General features: G+C 37.7%; 1 protein-coding gene across 1 annotated transcript in view; it reads right to left on the minus strand.

The window, feature by feature from the left end:
* The window catches only part of LOC110026725 (kinesin-like protein KIN-13A), a 52704-nt gene that overhangs the window by 13532 nt on the left and 15343 nt on the right, over positions 1-23829 (minus strand). The window contains exons 6-8 of the mRNA XM_020727804.1: positions 6333-6437; positions 751-828; positions 519-600 (exon numbers count right to left, since the gene is read on the minus strand). Coding sequence (XP_020583463.1) covers positions 519-600; positions 751-828; positions 6333-6437 — 265 coding nt within the window. The remainder of the gene's footprint in view (positions 1-518; positions 601-750; positions 829-6332; positions 6438-23829) is intronic.

A 23829-nucleotide genomic window follows, 5' to 3' on the forward strand; every position in this document is an offset into this window, starting at 1 on the left:
TAGTTCAATTTTTATCATCATTCTGAAAATAACAATTAACACTTAGAACCATAGTTAAAACCTTCCAGTTATAGAAGGAAACATATGTAACATTGACTTCTAAGACCACGCCCAAAAATTTGTTATTACATGTTGAATTACTTTAAACTTCATTAATGATCACAGAAATGGTCTCTTAAGACACTAGCATATTTGCGCATCTGATTTGAGGTCACAAGCTTCAAATGAACGAATATAATAATACATTTTTAAATTATGAGAAGCAAGAACATGACCCAATTTTCACAATATAGAAAATGAAGAAACCAGTTACAACTGATAATATTATAAACATGTTGGGTATAAATTTCCACACTAAAAAATTCACAAACCAGTATAATTGATAATATTCTAAACATAGCATAGATAAGGCAGAGAAAATGAGAGGTTTAAGTATAAAATTGCACTACGTTTAAGATAAATTTTGTAGCATTTAAGAGTAGAAGTTAGTGCCTCTGTAAGGAAAATGAGAGGCCCACCTGTTTGACCATATGCAAAACAAGTGGCTTTTGTCTGCTTAAAAATTGATGGTATTATTGGTTCAACAGTCACGCGATATACCTGCATGGTTAAGTCAACAGGCATTGTAAGAAAAATACAAAACAATATGAACATCAAAATTAAACAAGCAAGAAAGAAAACACACACAAAAAGACTAAGAACCAAGAAAAAAGTTGACTTGAAATGTCATGGCTGAGCAACTAATAATACCTCATCATTAGTGACATGCTCGTCAATAACCGCATCAAAGCAAAACTCGTGTTTTTCCACATATGCGGTCAGGTCCACCTACCAAATGAAAAAGAAAGACAATTATAAGAGTTAATTTGTTACAAATGGTTCCATGACAGCTTCAATCATTCAGATAACTGAGTCTTGAAGAAAAAAAGCCGGGCTTGCTACGAAAACATAGAGATCAATTGATAATTAATTCTTTAATTTTTAAATGGAAAAAGCATAATTTGTTTCACACCTAAATCAAAATAGTCATACACTCCTCGAAAAACAATGATGATTTTCTGGGTTGTGTTTCTAAAGGAATATTTACATACATACCACTCAATTCCTATGTATTTACATGTTGAACGCCTAAACTTCAATTTTTACATACATGCAACCTTACATATGCATGATTACGTGTATTTTACTTTTTCAAAGTTAAAATGATGATATTTTTAATGTAATATAGAATATTTGGGAAGTACAAATATAAAAGGTAAAATTCAGGTTTTAGATATGTAAATACATAGGAATTGGATGGTATGCATGCAAATGCCCATTTTCTAAAATATGTTACATGCGATGAACTAAACTGAAAGGGAGAAACAGGAAAGTAATACATAAGCTGAGAATAGTAGAAAACAAGATAGACTTGTAAATCTAGAATAGAGTTAGAAAAATTTGGGTCTATTTGTGGTGGCTACAATTGTTTGTAAAAGTAGCTGTAAAACTATTATCAGGAAAGCAACTAATTTAAAAGCTACGGGGACTATGCATTAAGGGTTAAGGTACGGGTAGGATTGGGCTGATGTGGATAGTTGTTGGGGAACAATAAAGCATTCATCAACTCTCTTCAATCAGAATCAATTTTAAGGATGCATTATAATTGTGAAACACAACCCGAGTCAAAAATAGAAGGGAGCAGGTGCTCTTCCTCGCACTCCCATCGACCAACTCTAAGTGAAATAAAAACCTTTATCTTAAATAAAATTGGTGACATTGCTATGGTAAACACCTTAAAAATTACACCAGCCATTTGGATGAAATACAAGCAGTTGTTGACCTAGTTTTTAGCTGTGGCCATAACAATCAGTCCTTTTACCAGCTTTTATTCTGCACCAACACCTTTAACCCAAAAAATGACAACAGATTTCAATTCATGGTCAACCTCTCCGAATATCATCTTGTACTCCCATCCTCCCTCTCCTAACTCACCGACAACATGACCAACCACTTTACCTTTCCCTCCCCTCTTTCCATTGAAGGGTTGACCAAGCACTAATGTTCAATGTTGGTTGGCATGACTAATTACTATGTTGTTAGAACTCTAGGGCCTCCTACTACTAAGTGTAGAACAGAGTTCCAGGTTAACTATTGTGAGAAACTTAGTCTTTAGTGAACTATGTTTTGCTATTATTTTAAACCTCTCACCACAAGATGACCTTCACAAGCATTGGTTCGCCACTTTACCAAGCACTAATGTTCAATGGTTCGCCATTTTCCCTCTCCTGACTCACCGACAACATGACCAACCACTTTACCTTTCCCTCCCCTCTTTCCATTGAAGGGTTGACCAAGCACTAATGTTCAATGTTGGTTGGCATGACTAATTACTATGTTGTTAGAACTCTAGGGGCTCCTACTAAGTGTAGAACAGAGTTCCAGGTCAACTATTGTGAGAAACTAAGTCTTTAGTGAACTATGTTTTGCTATTATTTTAAACCTCCCACCACAAGATGACCTTCACAAGCATGGTTCACCACTCTCCATCGATTAATTCAAAAGATTTCCATCCTGAAGCAATCTTATTACAAAATAAGATATTCATATAGAATGTAGAATAGAAAAATGTTTAATTTGATATTTTTCACTGAAACAACGTTGAAAAAATATTATGATAAGAAAATAATGGTTTAATAAATAGATAAATGCAGAGTGGAAGGCAGCATGATAGTTCTATGCTTGTCTTTTGAGATTTAAGTCATAGTTTCTTGTGATAACTAAGATAGAGGTGATACTAATTCCTTCTGAAGTAGGAAATAGAAGGGTTTAGCCACCACAACAATTGAGAATTACAATCAGGACTGAAAAACTTTGACAATTGCTCATAAAGGATGATAAAGATATGTTCATTAATGGCTGATCAACATCATCTAACAACATGCAAGAGTTGAGTTTGAGTAGCCTTAAGAACTAAAGATTAGCAATCTATAAAATGAAAATTTAGGTTTGACAGTGAGAATCTCTCTATTGAAGATTTAGGATGAGTTGGTGTGACAAAGAAAATTGCATCCACGACTGCATCGCAGTGGTACGTGAATTGCATGCCATGGCTGTTTCCAGGCATTGCATTGCACCACTTGTACAACGGTTGACCATCAAAATGCACCCCAAGTGGCTGTTCCAACCAATCTCATTGAAGTTAGTGATTTTACGAGAGTTAGAACTATTTGTGAGAAAAGCAGCTAAATGGAGGTTGGAGGATAGGACATCTATGAACATTATATATATGCCCAAATATTTAATTTACTGATAATTAACCATCAAAACTATCATAATAATAACTTCAAAAATTCAAGGTTCATCCCTAATTATCATAATGATTTACAAACAGATATTCATTTAAAAAATTGTAATATTTTCAATATTGACATATTGACCAACAAATTCCACTCCTATATACACCCCTCAAAGATGACGACCAATTTAGACTGAAATAGATATTAGGTTAAACATTAAGGGTCTGTTTGGGGCAGCTGCAACTTATTGGATAATATGTTGATAAGCTGATTAAAAATAATCTGCTAATAAGCTAGATGTAGTGGCTATTACAATTTTTTTATTATTTTGGAAAAGTCAAACCGTTGCCAGATAGGTGCGGTGTGAAAACGTTGTTTTCAGCGTTTTAAAAACGTATAAGCTGCCAAAATGCAGTTTATCCAAACAGGTCTGGCGTGTTTTCAAAACGCCACCCCACTAAATAAGCTGCCTCAAACAAGCCCTAAGATCCAAATCAATATTCAATAACCTAGACATGATTCAAGTTCTAACTCAGTGTTAGATCAATTGAGTTTCAACCACTATCCTGCATGAAATCAAACTCTTGAAATTTGAAATGAACACTAGTGATAGTGTTAACCAAACAAGGCAGCCAAAAAGCAGTTTACCCAAATAGGCCACGTGCATTTTCAAAATGCCACCGCACTAAATAAGCTGCCCCAAATGGGCCCTAAGATCCAAATCAGTATTCAATAACCTAGACATTATTCAAGTTTTGACTCAGTGTTGTTAGATCAATTGAGTATCAACCACTATCCTGCATGAAATCAAACTCTTGAAATTTAAAATGAACACTAGTGATAGTGTTGACCAAACAAGGCATGCAACATGCCACACGTTAGTGCCATCGGAGAATCAATATCCCCTTCAAATGCCAAGAGGAAGAAAACAGCTAAAATCTGTTAATATATAAATGCTCACATCCAGTGCTATCACATTATCAAATCAACAACTGATAACTCCAACTGGAAACAAAAGAAATTTAAATAGCTAAGGCAATAAGAAGGAAGAAAATTCTTGTAAATTTATAAACAAAATTGGAAAATCTAAATTCCAAAACAGGGATAGAATCCAAATTGTACTTCAACAGAACAAAAAACAATCAATCCAAAATAAGGTCAGGTAAATAGAAGTGAAAAGCGTATGATACGACAATTTATTAATCTTGTAGAATAATTAGAAAGGCATGGAACTTCGAAATCCCGAGAGCCCCTGAAAGTTCATTCATCCGGACTGCCCACATAGGAAGCTGCCGAAAAACAGTGAGAAAAACTACTTGAGTTTGAGCCTTAAAGTGGGCGTTCCTGGCACGAGTAATCTACAGGGAAAAGGTGAATCCGTCCACATTTCCCATTTGCTCTTAAAATTTTACCATGGAAATACTGATAATGTGATGGTTAAGCTGTTTTAAATATTATTTAAGGATTATTATGAAATCTATAATAGTTATAACTCAAACTAGGGATGATGGTTCATCATTCTTGATAACAAAATCAGTGCTACTTATTTTATACAAAAACTGCACGCACAAAAATATAGTAACAATTAGATGAACTTCAATTTAATTCTCCAAATATTAGAATCTTTATGAAATTGAACGACCAACATAGACCAACATGAAATAAGAATAATAGATATTTGATCTCCTTAATCGTAAACATGAATATTCCCATCACCAAATACCTGAACAACTAAATAATAACAGATACTTCAATTGTAAAATAAAACATTATAACAACTATGATTGTTGTTTATACTGCTTTGCATTTATGTTTTTGACGTAGTGTCAAAACAATAATGATAAATGTGTTATGGAGGTGATGTTCTGTTGACTGGGTCGCTAACATTTTCATGGCTTAAATAATGCCAGTGTAAACCATGACTTCTAGTACAAACAGACATCAGTTGATCTATTATTCATAATATGCCCATTATTTGGGGGCAATAGCTAAAAGTCTATGACCAATTAGGAAGTTGTTAATACAAAATAACCTACAAACCCTTTGTGAGAACTTATCATTAAATGACGGCGCATCAAAACAAGTCTGAAGCTGCTTATCTTCTCTAGGTTAATTATGTAGAACAAAGGCCTCACGTACATATTTCCTACAACAAAGCAATTGATATTGTTCCACTATTGTAATAAACAAGCTAAAGAAACATTGTTACGAATATTGATCTAACATAAAATTCATGAATCATTAATCTACCCATTTGGCCCTTTGTGGTGACATAATGTGGGCAATACGAGGCTAAATTTTTGTACAAGTTAAGCCAACAATAGTCTCCTACTATTTTTGGTGTAAATTCAAGTGAGCTGGCTCAGTTTCACCAAGGAAATACGATTAAATAAACAAACCACAGGAAAACAACTTGTTAACATGGAACTAAAATATAGAACTCATGACATTTCTTCATGAAGAAAGACAAGCGTCTGAAAATAAATTGTGGATTTGCTAAATCAGAAACAAAGGCATGATTGGTACTTGCAATATGTAAATATTTTTCACCTCACTTAATGATATCTTTGTTTCAGCAAAAGTAAAAGCACATACTAAAACAAAATATCCTTGTCTCAACATTTAATAAAGGGCCATGTTAGAATGTAAATAAAATATGTAAACACCTATAATTCACAGAAGGTTTCACAACACAATTTCCACACATACAAAACACATCTCGTAAGGATTGAAGTGATAAGCACGAAGCTAAAATTTGCTCCATCATTCTGCAAGCATTTTACAATCATATGTAAATTTCCAGGCATCAGAACAGGCCTACGAACAAAATTTAATATCTAAATTTTTAAAAAAAGTGTGAAAGTAATTATGTAACATCTTTACAAACTTCATATAGGTAGCTCATCATGTGCAAAGTTCAAAATTTTAAAATAGTGAAATTTTTGCCTAAACATAACCATCACAAAAAGTCATTATTAACACTCCTCACTTTTCGGTAGGAAGATAAAAACACCAAAAACATGAGAAAATACAATAGACAGGTGTGTAACCAACCTTTAATTTAGGCTCATGGACAGTCAAATAAGCATTTTCATGTACTGTTACAATATCTTCTTCTTTTCTAGAAATCTCCTTCTTGTTAAGAGGTCTTTTGCGAACCTGCAAAGCATAGTCAAAGAAGAGAAAGCATCTCAGTATTCAACGCACAACTTTTAACTCTCCAATTTCACAAAATAAATAAATAATAAAAAACATGTTTGGAGACTACCAGAGAAACACTTCTTGGATTAGGAGAAAACAACTCCCTATTTCCATGATAAGGGCCCCAAGTTGGTTATGAATGAGAAATCCAGCATATATTTATTCTCATCCAATACAACCCAATTTCACTAAAGGTGGTAATAGATTTTAGTACCAATCTGATATATGCACGCATATCAGTTTCCAAATACTAAGAAGATACTATCAATATCTCACCCATACTCATTTAACCTTTAAAAATAAATAGGTTCTATCCATGAGAGATGATTAGGATAAATTATGAGATTGATCTTATGTATTTGCAAAGTGACAAAAGGATATTAATTCTTGGGCTCCTACCAGCCATGAAATTAAGCATGAAACAAAGTACATCTAGCAGACTATCATTTTAGTCGGAAAGAAGGATTAAAAAAAAAAAAAGAAAAAAAAGCTACAAGGTTAGGCATTCTTCTGACGCATTCTTTCTCTTATTATTGCATATGAACTTCTAGCAACTTCTTTTATACCCTTGCATAATGTTAGGCATACTCTTCACGCATTCTTCTTATTATAGCATATATACCTCTAGGAACCCCTAGGCATAAAATAAAGGAACCCAAGATTTGGACAGCCCGCAGAAACCGTTAGACAAAGTTGACATAACTATGTCAGAAAAACTAAAAGACACAACTCTTAAAATGCACTAAACATTGATTCTTATCTCTATCTTGAATAATGGCATATTATCTAATTTAACTCTATGCACTAAAAAACAAGTTCTGCGTGCATCATTAAGGCATTAACATTGATTCTTAATCTCTATCTTGAATAATAGCATATGTCTACTAAAAAATGGTCAGCACGAATATCGAGGCAATCCGCAATCTGCCTTTGCCGAATTGGCTATCCTTGGCCTACTTTTCCTCCAAACGGAGGACTCCGATGGAAGACTTTCCCCTCCGAATGGGAATGCCGACAGAGGACATTTCACTCCAAACGACCACAAATGCAAAATACTAAAATATCATGTACTACATTTTTTAAGCAAGGGTAATATTGTAATCTACTTGGTGGCCCTCCTATTATCCATAAATAGAAGGGTCTTCTCATGTAAATGGGTTTTTGGCTCCCCCCACTTGTGACCTCTATTTCTGAAATAAAATAGGTCCAGGAGCCCAGGAACCCAATTCGCCCCGAGGGGGTAAGTCTTCCTCTTCTTCTTCTTCTTCTTCTTCTTCTCTCTCTCTCTCTCTCTCTCTCTCTCTCTCTCTCTCTCTCTCTCTCTTTCCCCTTTTCTGGATCCCACGATCTATTAATTGTGCACGGTCTATAGTACATATTTGTAATCAACATCCTAAAAGATGTGGTAAACGCAGATCATGCCGTCAACAAGAAAATGAGCGACACCAAGAAAAAATATTCCCAACAGTGAATACAATGAGTATTTGAGGGCGGCTCATACTAATGTCGAGAGAGAAGATGCTATCCTTACAAATTGTAAATGGAATGCTTTGGTGTTTGGGTCTTCTCGAGGATTTTTCTTAAGAATGTGCAAGAGGTTTCTGATGGATTCTTCAGAATAGTTGAGGTTAAAGACGAGGAGCACTGGTTGTGAGCTGAAGTTGATTCCGACGAAAAAATTCTATATGATTTATAGAAAATAACTAAGACGGCGGTAGTTATTACTTTGTGCACCAAACACCTGATCCAATCGATCGTCTAATCTCACCAGCCGATCGTGAAGTCTCTCGCCGATCCCCAAGAGTCAGACGTGGTCACTGATCCTCCGACCACCCAGTGTTTTTCACCAATTTTCCTCTGCGTCGCCCGACTATTAAAAATGGTCAATCAATCGCAAAACAACTCCTCACCGTCCTGTCACCTCAAATGACCGATTGGCCGCCTCACTTCGTCCGGCCACTCGCCTCCGGCCAGCCATTTCATATCAAAGAAGATTTACATACATACCACTCAATCCTTACATATTTATGTATCAATCACCTAAACTTTAATTTATACATATATATATATATATATATATATATCACCTAACGTATACTGAATTTCCCATTATATATATATATCACACTTTGGTTTTGCAAATAAATTTGCATGAAATTGCCAAATGAAATTTTTCTAAAAAATTATCGCTTTTGATGCGTATAAATTTAACTATTTTCACGCATGTCTTCAGCCCCGCATAGCATGCTATTTTTCTGGGGCATATATGTTATTTCTTCAAAGCTTACTTTATAATACATACACTTAATAATATTTTTGTATCTCTATGTAAAAAGTCCAAAATCGAGACTTGGTGATATCAAAGAGTCCATGCATACAGTGACCACAACGCAAAGAGTGTATGATCGGTCAGAAGCATAAGAAACAACCGACAACGACGCCAAGTACGACAGATCAGTCAAAAGTATAAGAAAGAGCCGACAACAATGTCATAGATGTTTGATTGGCAATAAGGGCTTAGAGACAATTAGCCACCAGGCAGCGACAAACATCGCGAGTGCAAAACATTAAGACTCCCCTTTGGGGCGAGCAGCTCTAAGATTCCTCTTCGGAACGAGCAGCTCTAAGGCTTCCTTCCGGGACGAGCAGGCGAGCAACTCTAAGACTTCCTCTGGGGCGAGCAGCTCTAAGGCTCCCCTCTGGGACAAGAAGCTCTAATAACCCCTCCGGGTTGAGCCACTCTAAGACTCCCCTTCGGGGCGAGCAGCTCTAAGACCCCCTCCAGGGCGAGCAACTCTAAGTCCCCAATCCGGAGCGAGCGGCTTTAAGTCCCCCATCCGGGGCGAGCGGCTCTAAGTCCCCCATCCGGGGCGAGCGATTCTAAGGGTCTGTTTTGGGGCAGCTGCAACTTATTGAATAATTTGCTGATAAGCTATGTGCAGTGACTATTACAAATTTTTATTTTTTTTGAAAAAGTCAAACCGCTGCCACCGCACCTAAATAGGTGCGGTGTGAAAACGCTATTTTCAGTGTTTTCAAAACGCATAAGCTGTCAAAAAGCAGTTTACCCAAACAGGTCAGGTGTGTTTTCACCGCACCAAATAAACTGCCCCAACCGTGGCCTAAGACATCCTTCTGGGCTAAGCAATATTAAGACTTCCGGTAGCCGACTTTTTCTCCGACGACTGGTTATTCTCCTGACGATTGATTTTCCCTCCAAATGGCCACTAGAACCTAACGACTCCCCCAACAGAAAAAACTTGAGAAGGACGAATCCAGCAGCAGATAACAATAAAGATGCTAGAACTGAGCGCGAAAAGCACCAAGCATGGAGTATCATTAGCAAATTATGTTTTTAAAATTTTTTTGGTCTATAAATTTTATTGTCCTTATTGCAACTATCACTATCAAGAAGCAAGAAAATTGAGGAACATAACATGCATATTCAAAAATGATCTGCACGAATCTCAAGGCAATCTGCAGTTTGCCTCCACCGATTGGCTATCTCAGCCGACCTTTCCCTTCGAACGAAGAACTCCGACGAAGAACTTTTCCCTCAGAACGGAGGATGCCAACGGAGGAATTTTCCCTCCGAACAACACTAATGCAAAAAGCGAAAATATCATATATAATCTTTTTTATGCAAGGGTAATATTATAATCTAATTTTTAGTCGTTCTATCATCTATAAATTCGAGTCTTCTCATGTAAAAGGGGCTTTTGGCTCCCCTCAACTTGTAACCTCTATTTATCTAAAATAAAAAGGGTCAAGGAGTTTGGGAACACCCCGATTCGCCCTCGAGGGGGTAAGTCTTCCTCTTATTCTCTCTCTCTCTCTCTCTCTCTCTCACACACACACACATGTTCCTCTTTTATTGGACTCACGCTCTATTCCTTAGGCACGGTCTACCAGATAGATTTGGATTCAAAGGTATATTTAATAATCAAACTCTATCCAATAAACTACAAGTTATGTCCACATAAATAAGGTATATCTTGTCTGTGTTTTTCAATACTTCTATTTAAGAATGAGAATTTAAATTCCACACAACCCCGCTAGAATAAAGGAGGCTGATCAGAGCACCAAGGCATTCAGAAGGCGAGTCCAACTAACAGTGAAGTGGTTGACAGGCAAATAAAACAACAAACTTTGTGAGTTAGATATGTACAGACAAAGGAATGGACAGTATGCACATAAAAACCCCCTTAAAAAAATACTTGTATATTTATAAACAAAAATCAAATGGTATGCATGCGAATCTTTCTTGCCTTGGGGTGGTCGTTCGGAGGGTTGAGGTCGGTTGGAGGTAGATGGCTGGCTGTAGATCGGCTTCTGGTCGAATGGTGTCCCCTGTTTTAACAGTAATTGTCAGGCAATTGTTGTTCTTTGAAGCGGTCGATCGGGAGCAGTAGTAGGTCAAAGGTAGTTGGTCGGTCGGCGGTAGAAATGAGAAAATGATCTGAGTGCTTTAGTTGATGAGAAATCTATTGTTCTTAACCAAACAAAATGATACTCCTTTTTGCAGATATGATCGCAATTAGAAACTCTATATTTTACTGGAAATTTGAGCTGCAATAGGATGGAATTCAGCCCTCCTTCGAAGCAACATTCATAGCCAACGACAATTCCTTCAAAATTCACAAGCTTGAAACTTTCTCTGTCATCATCCAGAAATATCTCCATCTTTTTCCTCTTAAGCATGAAATTTATGGCAATCGCCTCCCACAATTCAAAGACCTCCATTTGGTCCGCATGCCCAAGATTCTGGTATGGAGAATTTCTCCACTGATGTAGTTGCTTGCGTTAACAGCCTTGGGAAGGATGTCTTCCGGCAAGGGGAAGGCAGCGAGATTGGAGCGCTAGAATCCGGGAAAACGGCCCTTGGAGGACAAGAGACAGATGTTCTCAGTGGTCGTTGTAGACAGTATTTGATGCGACCAAAGAAAAGAGAGCCAGTTCTGGTGAACGAAGATGATCTCGCAGGAGAAAATCAGGTCGATGACTGACTCGAAAAAGCGCAACAATTGATTGTCGTGCAGGATTTTATGAGATCGATGGGATACCGGCAGGAGGATTTGACGTCAACGGATTGCGGCGATTGATGCGAGCGATCGACGAGAAACTACTGCTGAAATCTGGTGATCGATTAAGTGTGACCGGCTAGATCGATGGGAGATATTTGTGGGATTATTTAGCAATCCACAGGATGGAATTGAGCGATCGTCAGGGGGCGAGTGGCTAAAACCAGCTGGAAGCTTCGACAATCGGTCGGAGGAAGGTTGATTGAGGAGAGTGGCTTTCTGGTCGATAGGAGCAGGGTGGATGAGGGCAGTCTAGGTAGATGACAAAAAAAAAGATGAAGAAGCCACAATCAGTTCGGGTGGTTGGCGGCCAAGAAAATTTGGTGGTGAAAAGAGTCTGGTGTTGGGGAAACTTATTGGCGGAAGCAGTCGCCAACAGTGGAGGCATGACAAGGACCTAATCGAGAAAGAGAGAAGGAGCTCATGGGTCGAAGGAGGAAGAGTTTGGCAACACGAGCATGCCTTGTTTTTCATCTGCGAGGAGCGATCATAGGAGATAGCTTTGAAAGAGATGTGTCGGTTCAGGGGGGTGGAGGAATAAGTAGGGGACATCTGGCGGACAGGGATTTGTTTAAGGGCGAACATGTGGCTTACGGGATGTTGTCGCCTGGTTAACGACGGAGAGAGTTGGGGTGGCTGATCAGTGAGGTGGGTTGGTTTTTATGATGGCGACCGACCAGTGAGTCGGCCAATCGATTGGAAGAAGGTTCAAAAAGATGAGAGGATAAGTCGATGTAGCTAAAAAGCTCTTATAACGATCCACGAGGAAATAGATGCCTAGGAAGATCTGCACTAGATTTGGGATCATTGGATGGACGTGGAGGATGACCGACTGAGGGATCTGGGGTGACCAGATGAATAAGCGAAGTGAGTCCTCTATTGAGCAAGTTCCTCTTGTGTTTTCTCTGTGTTGCTCGTCTTCTTGTTGGCGACACAATCCATACAGAGAAGGAAAAAAACGAGAAAGAGAGAGAGAGAGAAGAGGACTTCCCCCAGCCGGAGGAAAAATGGGGTGTTCCCAGGCTTGTGGACCCATTTTAATCCATAAAACTAAATGTTATAAATGAGGGGTGCCCCCAAAAAATGCCCCCCCCCCCATCATGAAGTCTTTCTATTTATAGAATATAGGAGGGATAAAAGACACAAAAAAATTACAAATTGGGCTATGCTAAGAGAGAAACAAAGGACATTTTAGTCCTTTTTATTTCGACCATTGGATCATCTCAAGATTGATGCAGACTTTCATGTCCATGTTTGTCGGCCGACTAAAATGAGGTGGCCAAGAGAGAGAGCTTGGTCGGTCGAATGAAATGAGATGGCCGAAGGAGAGAGCTTGGTCGACCAACTCAAATGAGGTAGCTGGCTATTGGATTGCTTCAAGATCCATGCAAATCATTTTTAAGCATACACATACAACCATCCATTTCAAAAGAATCTATAAGATGAAGTTAGCCTTATAATTTGAGCATCAAATCATACAGGACTCAGAAGATCAACACATTGAGATTATCCAATTTTTTTTATGAATACTACCAGCAATGGTGATTTCAGATCCCATTTTTGAGGTTGAAGAAAAGACTATTAAGGGCCTAGCTAGATCATTGGATTGAAATTCAAATTATAATATTCCAAGGTCAACCATTAAATTTTAAACGTCTAAATTATTGTCTTTAAATTAAATTCAAATTAGGATAAATTCTACTATAATTATCTCCCATTTTTATGTTATCTAGTTTGCTATTTAAATATAGGATTACTTATATAGTGGGTTTATTTAAAAATTGAAAATTTTTATTGGGAGACTATTTATGTAACAATGTAAAATCTAATTTGAAATTAATTCATGTCGTACTTTTGTCTAAGAATAGAATCGAAATCCTACAATAAACTGGAATCAAGATTTCTCCAAAATAATTCTACTGCTTTTCTTCTCTATTTCTCCTAACAAAAGTTTTACAGGGCTCGACACTAGCAAACACAATGCTCCGGTACTATAGCTATCGGGCCCAATACCAATACTATAATAGCCAAAAAAGGCCAAAAAAGAAAAAAAAAAACAAATGCAAGCAAAAAAAATGATCCTTGTACTTGCAGGTTTAGGAAGCTCAGATGACGAACTCCAACAATCTAAAAGTGTTGAGCAACAGGAAAACTGGTTGCCCACACTAAGGAAGTCCTGTCCGTTAATTCCAGAAAAAACAAGAATAGAAAAAACTACTTTTGTCATCCAGCAAAGGGAAAGCAAAAAAAACAAATAAACTATCTACAACGTGAAACAACATTTAAAATACATTAAATTGATTGATAGATTATAATATACTTCCAAAAGAATTTCTAAAAGCTTTATAAATCTGATCTAGCCTCTCATTGAAGACTTTCATTATAAAGATAAGAAATCTGGCCATGGAATATGGATCAATGGTGTATAAAACTAATAGGCAACTAATGCAAAAAAAAATAACTTTATAATTACATGGATTATTCAATTTTAAACAGTCCACTGAAGGCAAATTTGAGAGATTCGGTGCAACCAGGAAGAATGCCAGTGTTGTTAGAAGTGCTCTGAATAGTGTTTTTCAAAAACCAAGTATTCAGAAGAGACTGCTTTGCAAAGTTAAAAGCAGAAGTACTCCAAACGAGCAATTCAATTATGGGCATTATTAAAAATTTTTATCACATGTTGATATGACCAGGACTGTTGCATATGCTTCAAAAACCAAGTATTCAGAAGAGACTGCTTTGCAAAGTTAAAAGCAGAAGTACTCCAAACGAGCAATTCAATTCACGCAAACCCACCACCACCTGCCTCGGGATCGAGTGGCGACATTTGAGGTTGACGCGAGCTGCAACAATCAAAAGAATTCTTGCGACATTAGGGTAGAGCCGCTATTTTAGATGAATCTGGAGCAACGGGATCGAGCGAAAAAATTGGGAGCAGATTAGAGCGGCGGCATTTTGAAGGAATAGCGCTACGACCGGGATGACAAGAACAAGCGACAATAGGCGGAACGGGTGACGTGCCATTCGAGGGACAAGATCAATTTGAAAGATTTCTGCCTAGAACAGGGAACAACGGTGGGTGCGAACCCGGTCAAGGGCTGCATCCAACCACGCTAGTGTCTTTTGTTGTGGCAGTTTTCCAGGCTAAAAGCGCTTTAGGAGCTTATGGGGACGGGTGAACTATTTATGGGGCGAGCCAGACTTTTGGAAAAAGGGAAATCAATGAGTCAAGGATGAGAACCCAACACAGGCTTCTTGGGTGGAACAAAGCTCGATCGAGGCAATTGGGGAGGAGACTCACGCATAAGGAAGTTTAAGATGTCAATCTTAAAGGACTGGATGCCTATAGTTGGGTTAATTTCAAGGAGAGATACTTTGCTATTAATGGGCTGATGGAAGATGAAAATTTCATGGTGGCAGCCCTGTGCTTGGAAGGGAAGGCTCCAACGTGGTACCAATCAGAACATGAGAACCATTTAAAGGCCAATTGTTGGAGCATTTCAAAACCACGCGGATAGGAAATTTACACACATAGTTTTTGCATTGGTCTGGGAAGGGTTCACCATGGAAAGAAATTTGATATGTTATCCGATTGTTTGAGAGGGATATCGAAAAAAGTGTTGGAAGAAAACTTCATAAAGTATTTGAGCAATACTTCGTCTACTGAGACCATGAGAATTAGGGCAAACTATAAAATTAGCACAATTTGTTGAAAATAAAAATGCAATAGAACATGCTAATAGGAGCAACACTAGCGGAGCATTGTACCAAAATGCTACAACCGCGAGAATACAAATAACTCAAACAGTGAGATTCTAGAGTGGGGATCCATAGAACAGGAAAAAGAGACAAATATTCAAAAGAAGCGAGCCAAGAGATTATATTTTTGGTGTGATAAGAAGTTTGCTCCAAGAGACCATTACAAGGATCAAACATTATAGGTTCTCAATATGTGAGATAACGAGTCAGGGGATGAAGAAGCAGAGGAGGTTGTGTTGGAAAAAGAGGAACACCTCACTTGGATATGGAGTGGTGGGGTTAACACCGAACCACATTATGAAACTTTGGGGGCAAATCAAAGAGCAAGACGTAGTGGTATTAGTAGATAATGGGGCCACCCACAACTTATCTCTACTCAAATAATGAAACAATTGAAGCTTGAGATGGTTGACACAAGAAGTTTTGGAATCATGATGAGGGTGGGATAGGTGGAAAAGAGCAAGGGAGTTTGTACATTAGTGATTCTAACACTACAAGGTATTCAGGTGATGGCGAATTTTTTTTCCCTAGGATTTAGGAAGCACTGACATGACATTAGAAATGAAATGGTTGCAACCCTTAGGAGAAACTAAGATGAATTGGAAATTCCTGACAATACAGTTTCATGAGTGAGACAACGGTGGTGCTTCGTGTTCACCCTATTATGTGCAAGATTTTGGTGACACTCAAGACCATAGTTAGATCCATAAAAGACAGTTGAGATTCTTGATCGAGTTGCATAGCATGGAGGAGACACATGATATGTAGTTTATAGTGATTCCAACACCGATGCCGCAACTACAACAATTTGCAAAAAAAAATCAATTGCCACATGAATTATCGCATCCGAGGGAACACAAGTATGCAATAACCTTGAAACCAAGTGCTTCTACCATCAGTGTGAGATTGAACCGAGAGATGTCGGAGGCCGAGATCATGTAGCCTGGGGTGAGCCTCTTATGTAGCCCAATCTTGCTAGTGAAAAAAGATGAGATTTGACATTTCTGTGTGGATTTTCGAGCAGTGAATAAGAAAATAATACATGAAAAATTTCTCTTTTTCGATATAAATTAGCTACTAGATGAGTTATTTGAGGTTGTGGTATTCTCCAAGATTAACTTGAAGTCAGGATAGCATTAGAATTGAATGCGGCCAACGAATGTGTACAAAAGTAGCTATATTTCAACCACTTGATGAATTTATGGTTGACATTCGGGCTCACCAACACACTTTCTACATTTCAACCACTGATGAACAAGATGCCTCAGTCTTTCCTCTAGAATTTTGTGTTGGTGTTCTTTGACGGTATCCTAGTGTACAGTTGTTCCTTAAAAGACCACATTGACCATTTTAAAGTGTTGACGATACTCCGGGTGTCAACAGATCTATTGATAATGGTGACTAAATTGGATTGGTCACAAACTAAGATTTTGAAAGAGTTGAGAGAATTTCAGGGACTTACAGTATATTGCTAGAAGTTTGTGAAGGGTTATAATTCAATCACATGGTCGTTTATGGAGCAATTGAAGAAGGTATACTTTCAGTTGGGGGTGGGGATGCAGAGATGCGACCTCTTATGGACTAAAATAAATCTAAAGCTTGTGTATTAGTAAGTTTGATATTCATAATTTATTAACAGGATCTCTTCTATATTAGAGATATTCATAATTTATAGAGATGGGAGTATATATAAATATGTAACATATGTTTTCAACTAAGAAGTAAGAGAAAGGGTTGCTTCCCTTTACATGGTATTAGAGCCACGCACCACTAGCTGCCCTCCTCGATTCAACTTCATTCCCCGCATGCAAGTGCAACCTTACCTATGTCGATTGTCTTTGTTTGCTTCAACTGCTCCATTTGCATCGTTCAGTTTAGTCTGTACCATGGGGCTTCGCTTGCACCGCTTGAAGCTTTCTTTTCTTCCATCATTTCGTCTGCATTGTTCAACTCCATCTGCATCGTGCGGCTTCGTTTGCACTGCTCGAAGCATCCTCTTCATCCCACGACAGAATTAATAAATTGCTCGAATCTTTGTTTTCTTAGTTTTCATCCTGCGACGTAGGTCGCTTGAGTGTCGTTGTCCATTGCAAGTGGTCATCTCCTGTGGCATTATTCGACGCCTTTATTTGTCTTCAACGATTGTTGAATTATTCTTTAAGTCGTTAGTCGCCTACAGCTCGGTATCGCGTCTCTGGAGTTCGCCTCACCATTTGACTTTCATGTACCATCTCGTATGCACCAACACATTGAGAAGGCCATCATTAGTGATAAGCATGGCTACCGAACAAAAAGTTGTGATATATTTGGTTTCTTCGGTGGCTAAAATTAGGGATGAAAAGTTAAATAACGACAATTATTTTTACTGGAATAAAACATAGACTCAACTTGAGAAGTTTTTTCAAGAGAGTCACCACATTGATAATCCCCTGGCTAAGACTGATCTGAATTATTCAGCGTAGATGAAAGTTGATGCCCAGCTCTTGATACAAATACGAACTCTATCGAACTTGATCAATCTGGTCATATTACTTATTGTGACTGTGTTAAAGATACGATGAAGAAATTGACATTTGTGTTTTATGGGAGAGTATTTTTTGAATCTTTGATATATGGTAGGAATTCTATCGAGCTGAACAACACGATCAATCACTTAACACTTATAACTCACACTTTAAACGTGTTTACTGAGAATTAAATGCATTATTATCATTCAGTACCAATGTTCGGATTCAACAGACTCAAAGAGAACAAATGAATATTATAAATTTTGTAGTTTATGTCCACTCGTAGTATGATGGTATCCAATCATAAATCCTATGTGGCCCTGGAGTTACTACTCTAAGGGAAGCTTATACTATAGTGTTGTGCTATTTCGAATTCTCAAGCTTCATTCGTAAAACAACCTAGTCCTCTTGCTAGCCAAAAAAATTCAGACCTCAGTAAACCTAGTCTCATGACAATTATGAAAGTGGAACTCCGAATTATGAAAATCAACCTGATCATACGAAGAAAGCATATCATAAGTTTTTCAAAGAGAATCAAAAGAATTCTAGATCAGAGCCAGCTCACATGATCATCACTAATGAGGTCCTTTATTCTTGTTCCATCGACCCCCGCTCTTTGCCAGCGTTTGTCTTTTGTTCTCAGAATTAATAAAAGAGTTATAGTTTTGAATTCATTCATTTTGATGTATGAGGGTCTTGTCTTGTTTTATCTAATGAATTTTGATATTTTGTGACTTCTATTAATAATTTTTCTTGTATGACTTGATTTTATGAAATCTCATACCGAGTTACTATCATTTTTTCAATCATTTAATATTGAAATTAAAACTCAATTCAATGTCTCTATTAAGATTCTGAGAAGCGACAATGGCAAAGAATATTTCTTTACAACTTTTCAGACATACATGACACAAAACAGGATGCTTCACTGGTCATCCTGTGTGGATAATCCATCGTAAAATGAAATAGCTAAAAGGAAAAATAACCATCTTCTTGAGACAACAACAAGAAGCCTTTATCCCACTAAGCGATTGGCATTGTTTGAATAATATCCAATCAAATTCCTAGTTTAGCACATCCAATTCTTTGTTTCTACCTGCCAATTCTTTGTTTCTACCCGACCTGTGATTTGGATGAGTATATTTATCATTGATTATTTTGTTCCTAGATTTGTTGCTGAATTCATATACAGAATTGTAGTTATGGCCAAAAAAACGTGCATTGTGCTTCTTCATGTGCATGAGTTGATAGCTACTTCTTTGCTTCTCTAGAGAACTTCCTAAATGGCACTGAAGTCACTCGTAGGTTCCTCCTTTGGCACCTTCCTACTGTAGCTAGGACCAACCTATTGCTTCCTTCGATTTTGTTATATTCTAGAAACTTAGAGTTGGTATTTTTGTCAAATGGGTTTGAAAAATTGTTATTTTATCAAAACCTAGGGATATTAAAAATCAAATTTACAATTTTGTGCTAGCTCTTGAGGGAAGGATTCTATGACGTAATTAATTCTGAGTTTAAAAAATCCTCGAGATATAATTTTATTGAATGATCGAACAAAAATGTTTAACTTCCTTTAAATTCCTACGTGTTGTTGGGTGTGAATTTTTCAAATGCAGCCTAGACAACTTTTGGGGATTTTTTCCTATGTTTAGAAGCAAAACCTAGATCTACAAATTGGTGATTTCTATTATTATTCTTTTTTATAAATTATTTAACATTGATTTCTGTGCATAATTGAGATCTTGTTCAGCTCATTACACACTAGTTTCCATCTTTGTGATGTGAACTTAAACACTAAGAAGCTTATATTCGTTCTTAAATTTCTTGTTAAATTTTAAAGTTCTGAGAATTCTATAGCATTATTTAATTGTGTTTTCTAACTTTTGTATCAAAGGGTTGTTCTTCTGTATGTTTCTTGGTACATCACATCATAGGTTTGCATTAATGAACCTTAAATACTAAAGATGTCTAGAAACAAATTAATATTAGAGCTTATGGTTGCAACGTCCTGTCAACCAGAAGTAGCAATAATACATAGGTTAAAAAAAAGCAATTAAATTTAAGAAATAATGCAATTTTAATATGAACAAGCGATTGTAAGAAAAACCTATTTCACATCACTAAAATTTATTAAAGGAACAAAAATGCACAAAACACACCAAAAATTATATAGAAATTCACCCAATTGTGACTACGACCAATTACTGTCATTGTAAATTTCACAATGATGACGAGGTTTTTATAAAGGAATCTACAACTCTAAAGTATGAGGTGTATCAAAAAACAATATTGACCCCACTCAATAATAAAAATAAAAAGAACTAGGACAAAATAAGAAATCTTTCAAGAGCAATAAGAGGGCACTATTTGCGTGTAGCTCATTATATTATCAAGCTGAATATTAGCTATTCAGAAATATAAAGTCTACATGAAAGTTACATTATAAAATTTAAAATTATATGCTGCCACCTATATGTCAGCATAACCATACAAATATAAATATATTAATGTGAATATAAACAATTCGACGTCTCCCCGCTCCCTGTCCGACAGAATCTTGTCGGCAGAGATGGCTATCCGTTCTTATGCTACTGCACTTGCCGGCGACCTCTCGATTCCTACTCGTGCTCCTCTTTCAGAACCAGAGATTGATTTTTGTATAGGTAAATCTCGCAATGTTTTTCAATCTTTTTATGATGCTCTTGAAGGTGGTGGCGATCACACCTTCATAAAAAAAATTGGGGGAAAAAAATGGGAAGCATGCTCTTAATCTCACAAATGTTAAAACCAGTACTCTCGCGTCTTCTTGGCGTTTTGCTCTAGTGGGGAAATTTATTTATGGTAACCCAAAAAATAGAGATCATTTGGAAAGAGTTTGAGGCTATGAAGCTATTGGGAAGTTGGAATATTGGTTTACTTGACGGTCGGCACATACTAATTCAGTTGTCTCATGATGTTGATTATACTCGCATCTTTTATCAGAAAGTTATCAAGATCGACAACTGTTATATGAAAATTCTGAAGTGAACTGTTGATTTCGACCTAAAAGTGGAGTTCCCTATCATTCCAGTTTGGATATAATTTCCGGGGTTAAAATTACATATGTTCAATTTGGAAATTCTCTACTCCTTAGCAACTGTTTACGGTAAGTCTCTCAGTGTTGCTAGTCCAACGCTTGTTGTCACCAGACTTTCTGTGGCTTGTGTGTTAGTTGAGAGGGATATCACTCAACCAGCTCCGGATGAGATGTGGATTGGAACCACTCACAACGGGTATTGGCAAAAGATTGAAATCGAACCACACCCTCCTTATTGCTTTTATTGTAGTATGTTTGGCCACAACTCTACTATTTGCTATCGTTTGCATCCTCATCTAAGGTCAAATATCACTAAAGAACAGTCACCTATTATCCCAGTTGAGAAGATGCAACCCGATCCTCTTCCCAACACCATAGTTCCTAAAGAAGAACAGCATACTACAGCTATAGATTCAATTGTGCTTATACCATCCATTGTTATTGAAGAAGACTCTCTCACATGCCAAGACACACGAGAGTGCTCATTTGATCCAATAGCATACCAGCCGGTACAACATGTTGCTTCTAATGTTCAACAATCTGCACATCTCCAGCACACGTTAGACCAAAATCAGGTGAGCCAATCTTCGGAAGAGGAATGACAGATCTATTCCAGGAGGAAGAAGAAGAATAGAGGCCGACTCCAGCTAGGGAACATATTGGATGATACATTGGTTACTACTGGCAATGGCAATCAACTTACCAACTTATTAGTTTGCTCCTTCCCTAGAACCAGGGGCAGAGGCAAAACCAAATTGGGTTGCTCTCTAGCCACCTGATACTTTGTATTTCAGCATTTTTAGGCTTTTTCTTTATGTTTCTACTGTACTATTCTGTATTTTCTAGTTTTGGAACCACTTGTGGTTTTGGTGTGATGTGATTTTGGTGTGAATTGGGTGTCATGTTTGGGTCCTTCAACACATTGTATATGTATCTTTCTTTCTAGTTAATATAATAGCCTTTTTGGACTTTCTAAAAAAAATAAAATAATATATATATATATATATACAACAAACATATGGGGCTTAGGGTGGGGTCTTTCCGCTCTGCTAAGGTTCCGCCACATGGCGAACCCTAGCGTCTTTGGGCTTCAGCATCTGCTTCCATTTCGTCTGGCGGCAGTACTTGCGGTCGACTCCACGTCTAGTTTGCGACAGCCGCTCGACAGCTTCTTCGTCTGCGACAAAGTCGCTCCCGCTGCGTCTCATCTGCTACAGAGCCGTCGAGCCATGTCTCCTGCGACAGAGCCGCTCGTCTGCTGCGTCTCGTCTACGAAAGACAGAACTTCTTCGTCTGCGACAGACAGAGCTTCTTCTGCTCGACAATGCCACATGCGTGACAGAGCCGCTTGACACTTGTGAAGCTTCTCACTGTGCTGCAGGTTTGCACTGGCTGCGGTAATGGCCTCAGGGCTTTCCTACGCCGCCGCTTTAGCCAGTGATAACCCCGTCAAACTCTCCTATGCTACAGTGGTTCACAAACGCATCTCCCCTTTTCACCTCGGAGATAGTGCGGTATTTCCGCAGGTTTATCATGATTCTGTTGCAGGAAATAGTGATTGCAATCTCATCAAAAAAGTAAAGAAAAAGACTGGTAAACCAGCAATTTTATTTTCTAATGCTGAAATTTCAACTCGTGCTGCAAAATATAAATTTACACTGGTTGGAAAGTTCCAATTAGGTTGTCCTAAGATGGAGATAAGCTGGAAGGTTGTCGAAGACTACAAACTAATTGGGGATTGGCAGGTGGGTCATTTCGACGGAAGACATGTTATGATACAGCTGAGCACAGAAGATGATTACACGATTTTCTCAAAGAAATTCATTACAATTGAGGGCAAATATATGAAATTGCTCAAATGGACTCTCAATTTTGATCCCAGTCAAGAACCTGGTTCTCATTACCTGAACTCAAGCTTCATTTCTTTGATCTACATATCTTATATGCAATTGGGACTATCCTTGAAAAAATTTTGCAGGTAGATTTACCTACAGTTCATTTCTCAAGACCCTCTATTGCAAGGATTTTGATTGAACGAGATATTACACTACCAGATGTAGAAGAAGTATGGTTTGGATTTGCTCACAATAGTTATTGACAAAAAATTATTATGGAACAAAAATCATACTACTGCAAGCACTGCAAGATGTTTGGACACTCGCAGGAGAAATGTTTCAAATTTCACCGACAGTTGAGAACCAGAAGTCAAAAGCAGGAACACACTGTTAGTGCACCCCATGTGTCTGAACGCGCTCTTAGCAAACATGATGACAGCCAACCTGAGGAGGGAAACACCAAAAGACAGGAGTTGGTGTCTGCCCCTGGGATCCTTTCTCCTGACCATACTACAATGGATAATATTCAAACTGAAAATATGGATAGTCCCGCAACTCCTATTCTGGAAGCATCAGATGCAGAGGTAACAATTCATACTTCACATACACTGGAACGTATCGCGGTGGCAACGACTGTCTTTTCTCCTACTGCAATTCTAACATCAAATCAGATCGAGGATTATATGAGTCAGTCTTCAGATGAAGAATGATAGGTTTACACTTCTCTGCGGAAGAAGAAGTCTGGGGGCTCACTCCAACTTGGAAACTTAATGGATGATACTTTGGTGACTCCTGGCAATGGCACGACTCTTCTAAGTTTGTTATCTGGTTCCGCTTCTAAAACTAAAGAGACAGAACTAAACTGACTCGTCCCTAGCTACTGTTTTCTGCATGTTTTAAATTTGTTTTTAATTTTATTTGAGTCTATCAGTACCTTTTGTTGGAGTTTTTATGTACATGTATCATATGGGCAGGGTGCTTCTTTGGGCTCTTCTCATACAACCTTTATGTATCCTTTTATATTTCAATAAAATCTGTCGTTAGTTTTAATATATATATATATATAAAGGAGCATTATACGTCTCCCTACAC

The sequence above is a fragment of the Phalaenopsis equestris genome, unplaced genomic scaffold (genome assembly GCF_001263595.1).
Source record: "Phalaenopsis equestris unplaced genomic scaffold, ASM126359v1 Scaffold000399, whole genome shotgun sequence".
Taxonomy (NCBI): Eukaryota; Viridiplantae; Streptophyta; class Magnoliopsida; order Asparagales; family Orchidaceae; genus Phalaenopsis; species Phalaenopsis equestris.